Source organism: Egretta garzetta, unplaced genomic scaffold, assembly GCF_000687185.1.
Source record: "Egretta garzetta isolate BGI_Z169 unplaced genomic scaffold, ASM68718v1 scaffold1135, whole genome shotgun sequence".
Lineage (NCBI taxonomy): Eukaryota > Metazoa > Chordata > Aves > Pelecaniformes > Ardeidae > Egretta > Egretta garzetta.
The window spans coordinates 1-15,543 of NW_009259614.1; the positions used below are offsets into that span (position 1 = coordinate 1).

The following is a 15,543-nucleotide window of genomic DNA, read 5'->3' on the forward strand; positions in this document are numbered from 1 at the left end:
GGGGTAGCCGGGTGAGCTGGCTGGGCTCACCTTGGATGCTGGCATTGCTCCAGACCAACCCTCCACAGCACTGGGATGGAAATTCTGCTTTTCCACCCCAAAACCAGCACCGATGAGGATTTCTCGTCGCGGACTCCTTGTGTGGCAACCATCTCCATGGGCTGCTCTCTGCTTTTGTTTATGTCTGGTCAAAAACTTCTTAAATTTACTGGTGAGAGAGTAATTCTAATCCTTTTCAATGAGATCAACGGATTAGTGTCTCAGATGCTTATAAAATTGTGAGGATTAGCCGAGCCTTTATTTCCCCCCCCCTTTCTCTCTGTGCCGCCTAACATCATCACCGCGCTTTAAAAGGGAATCTCTGTGCTGTTTCTAAGAGCTGAACCGATTTATAGGAGCCTTTGCGAATCGAAGTGTTTAAAAAAAAAATATCTTCATCCTCTTCCTCGCTCGCTCTGGCTTTTTGTGCAATATTAGGGATTTTTTTTTTTCTTTTTTTCCAGCATCCCTGGCATCAAACCGCGGTAGCCGTTCAGCAGATACGTTGGGTTTGCGTGGCTTGGCTGCGTTGCGGCACCCGTGCGGGTAAGTAGGGAGCTGACCCAAAAGCTTTCCTTGATAGAGACTTGCGAAGTCACATCTAGAGATGAGCAGATCCTGAAAATGCTGTTATTTCATGAGGTTGCTCCTCACTGCAAAGGATTCGGGCTTTTGTGGCCCATCCCCAGAGGGGAACATCACTTTTGGGTCAATGGGATGCTCTCACCTGGCTGATGGGAGCGGGATGAAACTCCACGCACCCCACATTCCTGCATCCTCTTAATTATAACCTGCACTTTCATTAGGACATGATCACTAACCGGCTCTCAAGGAGAACCACGCACGGAGCGAATGTGGAGGAGGGTTTCGTTCGAACCCCGTTGCTCTGCCTCCTCTTGCGCCACTGCCCCGTGCCTTTCCCTGCAGGGTATTTTTTTAAATGCCTTTTCTCCCGGGTCGGTGGCTGCACGGTCGCTTGACCTGTGTGAGCGAGGCAATCCCAAACTGTCGAGTGGTAGGAGCTCAAAGCCAGGAATTTCTGGCCCCGACCCAATATACTTTCAGAGGCAAGCTCTTAAATATATACAAAGACAAGCTCATAATTTCCACTATACTAATGAGGCCGCGGCGTTTTCATTGAAATGTGCCAATAGGCGCCACGGTGGTATTTTAGCAGCCTTGTACTGTGAATCCAAATGTGATTTAACATGGCAGCCCCCGCGGAGCGGAGGAAAACTGGCTTCTCCGGCTGAATTTCAATGATGCTTCTCGGCGGTGCTACCCGAAAACCCCTGCGGCGGTGAGACCTTTCCTTGGGTTTCATCTCAAAGTGGGTTTTCCCGTCAAATGCCACCGTTTTGGGGAAGACGGGGAAGGGCAGGGATGGGTTGTAAGAGGGATAATGATAATTGAGGAGGGGAAAGTCTTGGTTTTAAAGACTGGTTTTAAAAGATGTGTGGCTGGCTGGTGCGAGGCGGCAATTTAATAACCAGGCTCGCTGGAAGTATCTTTAACTCGTAGTAAAATCCAAATGCGAGGGCTCCCAGGCGTCATGTGCTCTCTTGACCTTTAAAAAGACACTCGAGGCAGGCTGCCTGCTCGTTGCTAAGCCGACTCGTTAGTGCCACTCACATATTTTGCCTTCTAGTAGGCGATTCAGTGCCTGGGAATTTGTAAAGATGCGACAGCAAACTATTACACGCCTGAAAGTCGTGTTGGTGGCTTTTAGCTTCGCTGCCCGAGGAGGCCCTGGTAGCCTTGAAGTGGTCGGAAGATATTTAGCAGGTTTTGTTCAGTCCGCTGTAAGAAAAATGCAAACTTTAAGTAACTCTCTCAAAAGTTGTTTGGGTTTGTGTTTTGTTTTGTTTTTTTAAACGAGTCCTGCATCAGCAGCACAGCCATAACTTGGGGGTTTAGGGCTCAATTTATGAGAAACTTGTGTAAGAAGCAACATCCGTGGGCAAAGGAGGGGTGTGGGTAGGTAACGCTGAAAATTCACACGTGGCTATCCAACCCCTCCCGGTTACAGACACCCCCCCCGGGGTTGCGGGTACCCCTGAATTTTAAGGTCCCTTGACTTTCTCCATCCCGCTAAGGTCAGGCCACGATGCTGGGGAGAAGGACAGTATCCCATGGCATCGCCTTCGGCGCTGAGACTCTGCACCACAGAGGAGGCAATGCGTATCTTGAGTTTATATTTATCTCCATCCAGCACCTCACTTGGCCATGCAAGCCCAGGAGTGGAAAAGTTCAATTTTCCATTTCCAGCTAGATTTTGAGGGTTTTGTGAACATTGCAGCCACCTTTGCTTGTGCCGATCGTGTGGGAGTGAAGCAGTTTGTGTCCCGTATCCGTATGGCTCCAGGGAGAGGGGTTTTTTTTCTGGACTGCAACATGTTGCAAAATCCCCCTGGTCTCTGTTAGTGGAGAAGAAGGAGCGATTAAAAAAAAAAAAAAAAAAAAAAAAAAGTACTCCCCTAAAACCCAGTACTTTTGTTACAACCAGAAGAAGGGTGGGCTGACTGCGCAGCTCATTTTTCTGTAAGTATTAGGAAAAATAGCAAATGGCAGTGATGTGGCATTAGTGTAAATTCCCAGCAGGCTGAGGTTTGGGTTTGTTTGGGTTTTCCTGAAGGCTTTTTAATGCTGTCAGCATCTTAAAATACAAACCTTGCAAAATCGACGTGGGCTTTGGGGGACGGCTCCTCTGTAGGATGTGTTTTAGTGACTTTTTTCCAGTATCCAGACACCAGCTTTTTTGCTCTTCTGCATCCAGCTACCTCTTCTCCTTATTTTTTACCACAAATATAAACATTGCAATTAAAAGGGTCCGTGGAGACCATTCCTGAGAACTGAAATCCAGGATCCGGGAGCAGACGGCAGCAGCACGAAGAGGAATTCTTCCCTCTCTGGCCTCACGCTGCTTTTCCATCACAAGGCTTTACAGCCATCTGGATCTCCTTTCAGATTACAAACCACCCCCCCCACCCCCCCCTCCCGAAAAAAAAAATAAATCCATAACCTAGCAACCTTATTTAGTGTAAACGAGAGCATTATGCCTTCCTGCATCCCAAATTGTGCTTGGCTGCTTTTCCTGCCTTTATAGGATGGCTGCTAGCAGCTGCGATTCCCATCGCCGGCACAGGGTGCCTACCTCAGGCAGGATTTTGTAGGGATTATTGATCCCTGGGTGTTGCACTGATTTCCCCCCCCCCCCTTAAAGGAGCTTAGGAAATGGGGGGGGAAAAGGGTTTCAGGAGGTCATTTAGTCCATCTGCTTCTCAATATAAAATTGCGGAGAAGTCTGGTCACTTCTGCTCCGCCGAAAGCTATTTGCTTTTGTTCAGCCTGAAGACGACTTGATCAAAGCGAGATTTTCTTCTTCCAGATGTGATATTTCAGGAGCCCCCGTTGCTTCCCCCGGCTCTCGGTGTCATCACCCAGGAATTTGCCCTTCAGTGGCGTAGGCTGAGCGTTTCTCGCGATCCGCTTTCCTCAAGGAACCCATTAATTGGGGAGAACTCTGCAAACGAGGAAAAGCAACCGCAAACAAAGTTGGAAGATTATTTCCACCTAATTAAGCAATAGGGGCGGGGGGGCTGCAGCGTGCGGTGTGAAGCTGCCCACCCTATGGTGATGTCTGACTTCAGCCCTGGATTTTGGTGCTTTGCTTGGGCTAAAATACACCTGTATTTAATAATATGCGTGCTGTTAAATTTTTTAGCACCTGAGCTGTATGGTTTGGGACAATGCTGCTCCGTTGAGCACCGGGATGGAGGCAGGGATGGGGTGATGTGGCCCCCTCACCGTCACCCCCTACAGGGTACCGGGGGGCTGCTGCTTTCTGCTTTTCCTGGCGTGAGATTGGCAAAAAAAGTACTCCCCTAAAACCCAGTACTTTTGTTACAACCAGAAGAAGGGTGGGCTGACTGCGCAGCTCATTTTTCTGTAAGTATTAGGAAAAATAGCAAATGGCAGTGATGTGGCATTAGTGTAAATTCCCAGCAGGCTGAGGTTTGGGTTTGTTTGGGTTTTCCTGAAGGCTTTTTAATGCTGTCAGCATCTTAAAATACAAACCTTGCAAAATCGACGTGGGCTTTGGGGGACGGCTCCTCCGTAGGATGTGTTTTAGTGACTTTTTTTCCAGTATCCACACACCAGCTTTTTTGCTCTTCTGCATCCAGCTACCTCTTCTCCTTATTTTTTACCACAAATATAAACATTGCAATTAAAAGGGTCCGTGGAGCCCATTCCTGAGAACCGTTCCTGAGAACTGAAATCCAGGATCCGGGAGCAGACGGCAGCAGCACGAAGAGGAATTCTTCCCTCTCTGGCCTCACGCTGCTTTTCCATCACAAGGCTTTACAGCCATCTGGATCTCCTTTCAGATTACAAACCCCCCCCCCCACCCCCCCCTCCCGAAAAAAAAAATAAATCCATAACCTAGCAACCTTATTTAGTGTAAACGAGAGCATTATGCCTTCCTGCATCCCAAATTGTGCTTGGCTGCTTTTCCTGCCTTTATAGGATGGCTGCTAGCAGCTGCGATTCCCATCGCCGGCACAGGGTGCCTACCTCAGGCAGGATTTTGTAGGGATTATTGATCCCTGGGTGTTGCACTGATTTCCCCCCCCATTAAAGGAGCTTAGGAAATGGGGGGGGAAAAGGGTTTCAGGAGGTCATTTAGTCCATCTGCTTCTCAATATAAAATTGCGGAGAAGTCTGGTCACTTCTGCTCCGCCGAAAGCTATTTGCTTTTGTTCAGCCTGAAGACGACTTGATCAAAGCGAGATTTTCTTCTTCCAGATGTGATATTTCAGGAGCCCCCGTTGCTTCCCCCGGCTCTCGGTGTCATCACCCAGGAATTTGCCCTTCAGTGGCGTAGGCTGAGCGTTTCTCGCGATCCGCTTTCCTCAAGGAACCCATTAATTGGGGAGAACTCTGCAAACGAGGAAAAGCAACCGCAAACAAAGTTGGAAGATTATTTCCACCTAATTAAGCAATAGGGGCGGGGGGGCTGCAGCGTGCGGTGTGAAGCTGCCCACCCTATGGTGATGTCTGACTTCAGCCCTGGATTTTGGTGCTTTGCTTGGGCTAAAATACACCTGTATTTAATAATATGCGTGCTGTTAAATTTTTTAGCACCTGAGCTGTATGGTTTGGGACAATGCTGCTCCGTTGAGCACCGGGATGGAGGCAGGGATGGGGTGATGTGGCCCCCGATGCTGCTCCGTTGAGCGCCGGGATGGAGGCAGGGATGGAGGCAGGGATGGGGTGATGTGGCCCCCTCACCGTCACCCCCTACAGGGTACCGGGGGGCTGCTGCTTTCTGCTTTCCCTGCCGTGAGTATGGATGGGGCTGGGAGCAGGAGGAGGCAGCGGCGCATCCTCTCCCACCGCGCTTTTGGGAGGCAGAGTGAGCTCAGCACGTTGTGATGTTGGATCTGGGATGGAGCTGTGTGCCAGGAAAACGGGGCGGCCGGGCAGGGGGGGAAATTAAAAATCCCCAGGGCCAAAGGGAAAAAATTCCTCAAGTGTTATTTCATTGCTGAGAAGCAAACTGAACCGTACTCGGGCAGCTTGTGTGCGCGTTTCAAAGTGAGGAGCTGCTGACTCTGCTTCAAACCCTCCTGAGAAGTGATTCCCATTTCTCATTTCTGCAATCCGATGGGAGCCCAAGCAGGCCTCTCCTCCAAACTCCGCTTCCCTCCTTCTGCAGACTGGATTAAAAAGCGCTATTGATTTTTTGTGTGTGTGTGTGTGTGTGTGTGTGTTTATTTTTGCCTTTTTTTCCTGGAACTTGCAAAATCAGCCCTGAGCAAACCTCTGGTTTGCCTTTCCAATGGCATTGGGCGAAAGCACTTGACTTTAAACTCAGCAATGGGAGCTGCAGCTGACCTATTTTCTGTATGTTTCTCCGCCAACGCTAGCAGAAACATTTTCACATTTAAAGGTGCTTTTCAGTATTAAGGTCGTGGGATCATTTGTCTGTTAAACTGTCCAGAATCAAAAGCACTTGCTGAAAATTGCGGTGGTACCAGTTGCGCGGCTGGGTATTTATTTTGTTATAAAGACTTTTCTATTTTGTTTCCAGTGGCTGATTGCTTCGTCACATTGTCACATCGCTCTCTCTGTGTCCCCCTGCCCAAAGGCAGTGGAGAGGGTTAAGGTTTTTTGCTCTGTGTCAGCCAGCCAGGGAACGCAGCCAGGAAATTTCCTGATTCCAGTTCAAAAAAAGCATCGGATTCACTCTTGGGGAGAAGGGATCAAAGGTTTGAAGCGGTTCTCGGTTGGAGGTCAGTTTGGTGTCTTGGTTGTCCAGACACACGACAAAAATCCACTGCTGTCTGTCCCCCAAACCTGTGTGCTGCTGAAATGAGTAAAATAAACAGGTTTTGTTCCGTTTGACACCCAAAAGTTTGTTCTGCTCCCCAGCCGTGGCGCAGCGTCGCCCTGGACAAGCTTTGCTGGATCTTGGTACAGCTCTGCCCCACGGTGTGAGGGACCTGTCGGGATGCTCTCCGTTCCCAGCACGCTCTGCCATGCGCTCGTTAATCCCGCTAATCAATAACGTTGCCGAGCCACGTGCCATCACTCCTGCTCCTCTGCTCACCGCCGGCTTTCTGCGGTGAAGGAGGTGGGTGCGGTTGGATGCTCGGAGCCGGCGCTGGCTGCGGCCAGGCTGTGGCCTGACACCGTCTCCACCGTAGCATTGTAGCTCTACAAAAAAATCACAGCACGCTGAGGCTTTTTTCCCCTGCTCTCAACCCTGCTGTCCCCCGTTTTTGGGCAGCGAAGGACATCGCTCCCAGCCGGAGCGGTGTTGAGCTTTCCCCAGCTCCATCCCAGGCGAAGGCGATGCGGCCGCGTGGCATCTCGGCATCTCTCGGGCGACAGCAGCGCTGGTTTCGGGGGCTGGCTCTGCAGCTGCTTGTGATTTTCCCACCGCCATGCTGCGGATCCTCACCCTGGACGAGCTCCAGAGGTGGAGCTGAAGGAAATTCCTTCCAGCTGCTTGAGGTCAGGGCTTTGCTTTCCTTTTGGGGTTCACAAGGGGTTGGGTTTTTTCGCTTGTGAGTGAAAAGCTGCTGCTTTTTAAACACCTGGAAAAATCTTTCTTTTTTTTCTTATTTTTTTTTTTAAATATTATCCTATTAGGCATACCCATTGAATAACCTTTATGTTGTGGATTTATTGCATGGAAGAATACCCTGCTTTGCAATACCACTTGGGGTATTTCAGAAAGGTCTTGTCAGCTGCTCACGGTTTAACTTTCAACCGAGTTAATAACCATTTTGGTTAAACCTGTATAAAACATGTTGCGGACTTGCGTAACGCCTTTGAAACTCGAGACGCCGTTTGCGCCCGCTTGAAATCTTTCCCATCGATAAAGTATTTCAACTTGGAGTTTCGCCACGGCTTAGCATTTGCTTTTCCCTGAGATTCGTGGTTTCAATCGGGCAACAGGAACCCGCGTGTGTCTGGCTTTGCTGAGTTTTTAAAGCTCAGTATTTCCTGGGGATGGGTTTGCTTTGCCAGCTTGGCCGGTGGGGTGCTGCGGGGGCTCGGACCACCGGCTCCATCCAGTTTCCCCAGTTAATGGTTGAGGAGGTTCAGACCAGCCTGGGTTTGCTTTGAATCCCAGCAGAGGAAGTTGTTCCTCTTGAAAACATAAGGTAAATCCCTCTGAAAATGGGTTTTTATTTACGACAGCAGAGGCAGAAACCACCCTTCCGCCCGGCGCGTGGGCTATATTTAGGTGTGATGCACCGTGCTTGTGTGGCCCCTTTATGCACTGATATTATAAATAAGTAATAATAATTTTTTTTTGTAAAAGCGCGAGCAGATCCTTTTAATAAGTAAAACCCAGGGAAGGAGCTCACAGTTCAAATCCATTCGGCAAAGCAGCAGGAAAGAAAAAATTTGCAGCTTTCAGCCCGTGAATGGTGCTCGTGGCATCACCCTCAGTGGACCAGCAGCATCCCTGGTGTCACCCCCCGGTCTTGGGGACCACGGCTCTCCTGCCTTGCTCCCTGCCTCAGTTTCTCTCCCTGTAAGAAGGTAATTGCCTCCTTTATTAATCCCTTTGAGATCTCCTGATGAAAGCTCTGGGTAAGAGGTTGGCCCTGCTTATTAAGCGCATTAAGTGCTTGCTATGTTTATAATAGGGATTAATTTGGCTAGGTGGCTTATTTAGGTTTGCTTTTAACAGCCCAACTTGTAATCAAAGCGCTGCGAAGCCAGCGAATTAATGCTGACCTGTAACACCTCACTTCCTGACTTCTCGATATGCCATTAACCGTAACCTGGCTTTTAATTAAAGCTTGTTTTCGTAGTCGTCAAAGAAACAGAGATGCGCTCGGCCCGGCGCAGCTGATTCATCGGAGGCTGTAACGAAGGAGGGGGTGTGGAGCTGGGGTTGTTCTGCTTTGTGGTGTTGCCATCCCCGTCTCTCTCTGCGGCCCTGCATATGGCCCCATCGCCAGAACTCCGCCGTTCCTTTTTATTTTTGCAAGCTCTTGTACCGCTAAATAAATACCCTCCGGTTCCCTCCGTGCTGCAGCGTGGGAAAATCAGATTTTTCTCTCCTTTGCTTCAGTCGAAGGTGGTGGTGTTGCAATACGTATTGCAAAGAAATATGCGTGCATATATATATATTTTTACTTTCTTTTACATGCACGTAAAAGGTTTTCCTCCAGCCAGCCCTTGGGACTCCTGTAGGGCTTCCTTGGCTCGAGGCTTTTTCTTCCCACTTTTTCCCCAGATTTATCTTTCTTCAGCAAACTTATTTCTTCTGTTCTGAGCACTGCTTGGCCGGCAGGCATCCTTCCCAGCCCAGTCCTCTCCCTGTGATTTCACATTCTGTGAGGATGCACAGACCCGATGGACCCAGGCACGATCAGGGACCTTGGGGAAACAGGGCATCGGGCAGGCACCTGCCCAAATTCTCCACCACTTTGTATCTACCATTGCAGCAGGTTCAATTTTTAGATGAGGAACAAGTCAGCATCTTTCCCCCACCCCATAACCACACACTGTGGAGAGGGTTGCACCCAGCCCTGGGGAAATCCTCCCTTCTGTAAGCTTTCTGCAGTACCAACCCTCTTTCCTCTGGACAGCTCGTGCCCCCCATCCCAGGGGGCTGCGGGGACCTGCTGAGCGTGGTGGGTGCCCCAGGAGGGGCATCTGCCTGCTCTGAAATGCCTTGGCCATGGAGAGAGCAACAAGGGAGGCTTTTGTTCTGCACCAGAAACTTTTCATCCTTCTTTACAGCTCCTTTTTTATTTCTTTTGGCTGCGCTTTCACAAATCTGAAGCAGATTAAAATACAGTTCCTCCCCCCACACTCCCCTAAAAAAACCCAAACCAACCCAACCCCAAAGTTTGGCTGCTTAAAATCATCAGATTTCAGTGAAGTCTTTTAAAGTTAACAGTTTCCTGGATCCTGTGCAGGCGAACTTTTTTTTTTTCCCTCTAACCTCCATGTTTTTTGCTGTAACATTTCTCAGCTGTTGCAGCAGGAGGGAAGGGAGGACCGGGGAGCTCCAATGCGGAGAAGGTTATTTCACACAGGGGTTGGATCAATCTGGTGTGGGACTCGCTGGACTTGCACCGTAGGGGACCGAAGGGTTGTCCCCAGCAGGCTGAGACCCTGCGGTATGGCTGGCAGGTAGGTCATGGCTGCATCAGTGACATCTTTTTGGGGCAAAATATTAGGGCAGTGGTACCGTTGGAAGTGGAGAGTAGGGTGCTGTGGGTGGGCTGGAGCTCCGTTTCTACTGACCGTTTGTTTGCTGGGGGCTGTGATGGTTTGTAGCCATAGCTGAGGTCGTGGAGACCAGTGGAAGAGCTGCACGGCTTGGCTGAACGTGACTGTAAGGATTTGCTGCCCTAAATGCAGCCTGGGTCCTCTTTACCCACCTTTTGTGCTTGGTCTGCTGCGGCATCTCCCTGGTGGGAGAGCTGAACCAAAATCCCTGGCTCTGGAAAGACCATCACAAGTTAAAGGAGTTGTTAAGGAAAGGAAAATAGTAGCCTGGTGCTGGTTGGTTTTGTTGCCTCTTCTTCAAGAGTGGTCTCTCCTTCCTTGCAAAAAAATCACCTGAAGTTTTCCTAGACGGGGGACATTTGATTTTTCTCTTGGGTGGTTGAGGAGCTGGAGCCGGCCAACCTTGGCCAACGGCTTTGGCAAAGGCCGCGGCCATAACTCTGTCACGTGAGCGTGACCAAGGGGAGAGCCTCTGAACCGTCTAAAATCCCTTTGACCCAGCAAACGGTGCGGAGAAGAAAACCCAACCCAACCCTACGCAGCGACGCTGAGCTGTGCATTAACTCTGCTGGAGCTGGGAACAAAGGTTTGGGGGCTGGTTTTGGCTTTTTAAAATTTATTTGCAACACGGAACAGCTCGGCTGAGCGGAGCAAGCGTTGGTGGAGGAGTGTGAGCTGCCGGGTGGTTGCTGTGCTATAAAATCCTATCCCCACCAGTGCTCGCAGGGGGGTGTGCCGGCTCCCCAAGCTCTTGTAGCATTTCCACGTTGGCCGGGAGAGTTTCTGAACATGCGTGTTGGTCTCTGGAGGCTTTAATCAAATCCAGGCTTTACCAGAAATCTTGAAACTTCCATTGAGCTGAGGAAACCGAAAGCAGCCGGAGCGAGGAGGTTCTTGGGCGGGCGTTGGGTGCCGGCGGAGATGCTGTTTTTGGCGAGGGGTGCAAGGAGGGTGCGGGCAAGGGGCTAGTGCCAGCGAAGTAGCCAGGATGAAAGGTGAGTCTACTCCCTGCATAGCAGCCGGGGAACGTGCAGCGTATGTACGAGCAATGTGTGTAAGATGGGAGGATGGAGGAAAACCCAGCGGGTTCAGCAAAAAAGCGGTGTGAAGGGGAAAAGGAGACGCAGGAGCGAGGATGCTGCTTGGAGAAGGAGCAGGACGTTCAGAGGATGCTTTGATGTTCGGAGCATCACTCCCCAGCACATTTGGGTTCAGGTCCCGTGGTTTCCCCACTGTCTCCTCACCCCATGCAAAATTTGGTGGCCATGCAATTAATGCGCCGTTGAAAACTCCCTGGTCCGGGCGAGGGTTTTGTTATCCCTTGGTAATTTTTATTTGGGAAACAGGGTTCAGACTTCAGGTACTTTCCCTGCTTGTTGTGAAATTTAATTGCACGTCCAGCCCTCTCCCATGGGCAGAAAGGAAAACAAGGCATATTTTTTAACTTCCCATTCTAAGCTGGGGATGGGTGAACTTTATGCCTGGCCAGAGATGGTTGTGATCATTCAAGGGTGAATGGCTCAGAGAGTGGTTGCAATAGAAAGGAATAATAAGAAGCAATGATAAGTATGTGCTTTCCAGTTAAGTGTTTCGAGTATTAACGTGGCCTTACGGCAGCGAGGGGGGTTTTACGGTAATACAGAGACATCGGGCTGGTTTTGTGCCTGACTCCTAAAAAACACTCCGTGAGGGTTACGGCAAGATATTAGTGTCCTGTGCGGTAAAACGAATATCGTGGGAGAGATCATATGCTGAAGCTGTTATCCCAGGCGGCTGCTTGTGGTTTAATTGGGTCTCTCCAAGGGGAGGGAGGTTTTGATCATGTGTCCCAGACGTGGTACGTCGACAGCCAAAATTGTTTCATCTTCCTCTTTGCTGCCGCTCATGGGTGCTCCGGGGTTTTGCTGGGGGGGGAAGCAGCGTGGGGTTACACCAAGGAATAAAGCTGAAATCTGCAAAAATGCCTTTAAATCGCCTGACCTGGATCTCATGAGGCAAAACCAAACCAAGTCTCTTATGGCCCCTATAATTTCCAGTGGCTCTGCTGTAGGGCATGGCAATGTCCTTGTCCTTCCCATCCTACCTGGGATGCGCTGGGAAGTGTGTTGAACCCACCCTGGTTCATGTGCATGCTCGATGGTTTTGGAGGGGGAGATTTCTATGGAATGAGGAATAGATCTTGGAAACTACAAGAGGGGGAGGGAAGAAAAACCTTCCTTGCTACAAGGCTTTTTGGCTGCTTTCAATATTTTTGCCTAATTAACGAGAGTGGGGGGGCACTGGCCGCAGCCAGGGCTGCTTGGATGCAAATCCCTGCTGTCTGTCCGACACAGCAGTTAACTTGAAGGACGATGTGTGTAAGGAAGAGGGGAAATAGCTGGGGGAGAAGCTCACAGTGGGAGAAGAAAAATCCCAGCCCCAGCTGATCCAGCCCTGCTTTGTTTTCAGTGTTGCTGAGCCATGAACTCAGTTTTGGGCAAGGATGCCTTCACCCCAGGGGGTGAGGAGCGAGAAGGCTGCCCTCTCCTCCCCCCGCAACCTGCATTTGGAGGGGCTGTTGGTCTCCTCCAAAGGGCATCCCATGCTGCCAAAGGAGCCTCACGTCCGTGTCTTTTCTCCCCGTCTCCACAGCCTACCCATGAGCTCGGACTTCCAGCATTACAGTTTCAGGATGCCAAACATTGGGTTCCAGAACCTGCCTCTCAACATATACATCGTGGTTTTCGGCACAGCCATCTTCGTCTTCATCCTCAGTTTGCTCTTCTGTTGCTACTTGATCAGGTAAGGGAATTTTCCCTGGCTCCTTTCAACAGCTGCCTCCGTTCAGACCACGCCCAGCACCGATCCCTCCATCCCAAAACAAGGATGGCATCACCATGTCTTGCCAAACTGATGTGACCCATGAAAGCGGTTTTACTTCCCCTCATTGTTACGCTCAGCCCAACGCTCCATCCCTGATAGAGCCAACAGACCCAGTGCTAACGCAGTGAGTACCCAACACTGCCTGCCCAACTCATTTTGGAGCTACCATTCCTCAGGGCAATTACATTATCCACATTAAAACCGGGAGATACATTTATGCGTATGCTCAAACAGGCATGAAAACATGGTTGGCTTCTCAAAAAGGCTGGAAAGGGGATGTTTTATGGTTCTTGCTTTCTGCTTAATGTTTCACCACGTTTTCCTCTTTAATGAGTAACCTGGGTACTGTGTGCTTAAGAAATGTTTAATACCTGCTCCGTTCGTTATTGTACACAAATTGCTCATTCAACAGCGCAGTTTAGAGATTAATGATGCAGAGTTGATTTGTTAATCTGAACGATGGGGAGCAGGATGGGAGGGTTAAAGGTTGTTCCAGTTTGGGGCTTGTTTTAATTATTTTATGGGCCACTGGGGAGACAGTTGGGCCACTAATTGAGAGGAGGAGTTCTTCCTGCTGGAGGGAAAGTGAGAGAAAAACACGGTGCTTTGGGAATCGAGGCGGCGAGGAGGGCAAGTTGTGCCGATAACCGGGATGCGGAGCTGGCTGTGCCTCTCCCTGCAGCTGGGAGCAGAGGGCATTGCTCTGCAGCCAGCTGCTACTGAAACCCTGCGTGCCCAGAGCTCTAAAAAAAAATTTCATCCCCTTTCCCTCCCCTTTGGCTTTTCGGACAGCCCCAGCTCCCTACTAGCTGACATCCATCGCATCCTCTCCCTCTGTCCACCTAAGACAGGCACCTGGTCTCTTCTTGCGCCACAGAGGCTGCGTCTGGCTGGCTCGCAGCAGCCAAGTCCCACCAGCTTTTCTGTCCAGAGGGTGTTGAAAACATTTTGTCCTGCTTTTGTAGACCAGGGAAGCAAGATTTCAGTGTCGCCTTCTAAACATTTGATAATTTCCACCTATTTTCAGTTCTATACGAAGCAAAACCTCCTAAAACTTGACAGTGAGCCCAAACCCAGGCTTACCCAGGGGTGATTTGGGCTGCCTGGGCATCATGTCTTCACTTTTGCCTGCAATTATGCACAAGAACAGGGTGTTTAAAGGTGCAACACATCTGTCCACTTGGGCAGACAAGGCAGAAACAGATCGAGGGGTCATCCCTGACCAGGCGATGTGTATCTCAGTGCTCGATGTTAACAAGGTCTGTGCTGGGGTGTTGCATCTGCGTCCAGTGTTTGCATTTTAACTGGGACACTAGTGGGAGGGGATGCAAAAAAAAAAAAAAAAAAAAAAAATAGACAAATGGTGTTCAGAAAGCTCAAGGACATGTTTTGCCCAGATTGAGCTTGAATCTGTATGGCTCGCTTGCAACACGAAGAGTGTTTGGACTTCCAGAGTATTTTCCTGGGCACCGGGTCCTGCTGGGTGTGTTCTGCCCCAGGGAAGAAATAACAAGTAGTAATGTCTGGAAGATCAAGCCAGAAAATCTTTAAATTTAGAAGTTGGAGGCATGTTGTGAGAGAGAGGGTGAGTAACCTGTGAAATAAGCCAGCAAGGGAAGTGGCAAGTCCTGCATCTCTTCATGTCTTTAAATCAAGACAGAGGGCCTTTCTGGAAGAAATGTTTTGGCTCCCATTCCCAGGAGTAAAAAAGTGCTATTTACGACCTATGATAGATGGGAGGTTGGATTAGATCATCTCTAATGATCTCTTTATAGCCCTAAACTCTATAGAGACTCTATGAATCGCTCTTCAAACCACCGCCCCCAGCTCTATTATTGCCAAAACGGCACCAAACAAGAATCCTCCGGCCCTTGTTTTGGAGGGTTTCGCCATGCCATGGGTTTTAGCCATGCTGATGTGCCCCAGGACCATCCACCTCCTTTGAACTTGCTGTGTAATCTCAGTTTATGTAGGGTATAAAAGCTTGAGCTTCGGTGTGGTTTGGAAAGCCTTGCAGATGGACAGCAGAATGAGGACCACGCACCGTGCTGTGGCAGAGAAGCCGACCCAGGGTGGAGGGGTGCAGGCAGGGGTGAACCCATCGGGAGCTCCAGGGCTCCGCTTGCACCCACAGGGATTATTTGCAGGTAGCAGGGGCTCGCACCTTTCATAGGATCACTTTGGTTGGAAAGACCTTTGAGATCATCACCAGGCCCTGCTTAGGTGCAGAGGCAACGCAGCCCCTCCTCTCCCGCTTCTCTCGTGACTCACACATCTGCAAATATTTGGCAAACAAGGAGCGGAGCTCGTGACACCATCCTCTGAGCCCTGGTTCCCATCGCCTGCTCCGGATCGGAGCATCCCATGCAGCCCTCCGCCACATCCCTGGCTGGGGAGGCATCCGGAGCCTGGAAGACCCAATATCGGGTGTATTTGCCTCTAATCGCAGAGCTGACAGCATTAAGTAAGGGATCATAGAATAGAATCATAGAATCATAGAATCGCTTTGGTTGGAAAAGACCTTTAAGATCATCAAGTCCAACCTTTAACCTAACCCTGCCATCCCACCACTAAACCATGTCCCTCAGCACCTCATCTATCCTTCTTTTAAATACCTCCAGGGATGGGGACTCCACCACCTCCCTGGGCAGCCCATTCCAGAGCCTGACAACCCTTTCAGTGAAGAAGTTTTTCCTAATATCTAACCTAAACCTGCCTTGGCACAGCTTCAAACCATTCCCCCTCGTCCTATCAGCTGTTACCAGGGAGAAGAGGCCGACCCCCTCCTCCCTACAGCCTCCTTTCAGGTAGCTGTAGAGGGCGATCAGGTCTCCCCTCAGCCTCCTCTTCTCCAGACTAAACAACCCCAGTTCC

At 50.0% G+C, this 15,543-nt stretch overlaps 1 protein-coding gene across 1 annotated transcript in view; it reads left to right on the forward strand.

The window, feature by feature from the left end:
- Positions 1 to 506: 506 nt before the first annotated feature.
- The window catches only part of RNF24 (ring finger protein 24), a 24,027-nt gene continuing 8,990 nt past the window's right edge, over positions 507 to 15,543 (forward strand). Inside the window, exons 1-2 of the mRNA XM_009638471.2 lie at positions 507 to 585; positions 12,439 to 12,588. Coding sequence (XP_009636766.1) covers positions 12,446 to 12,588 — 143 coding nt within the window. The 5' untranslated portion in view covers positions 507 to 585; positions 12,439 to 12,445. The remainder of the gene's footprint in view (positions 586 to 12,438; positions 12,589 to 15,543) is intronic.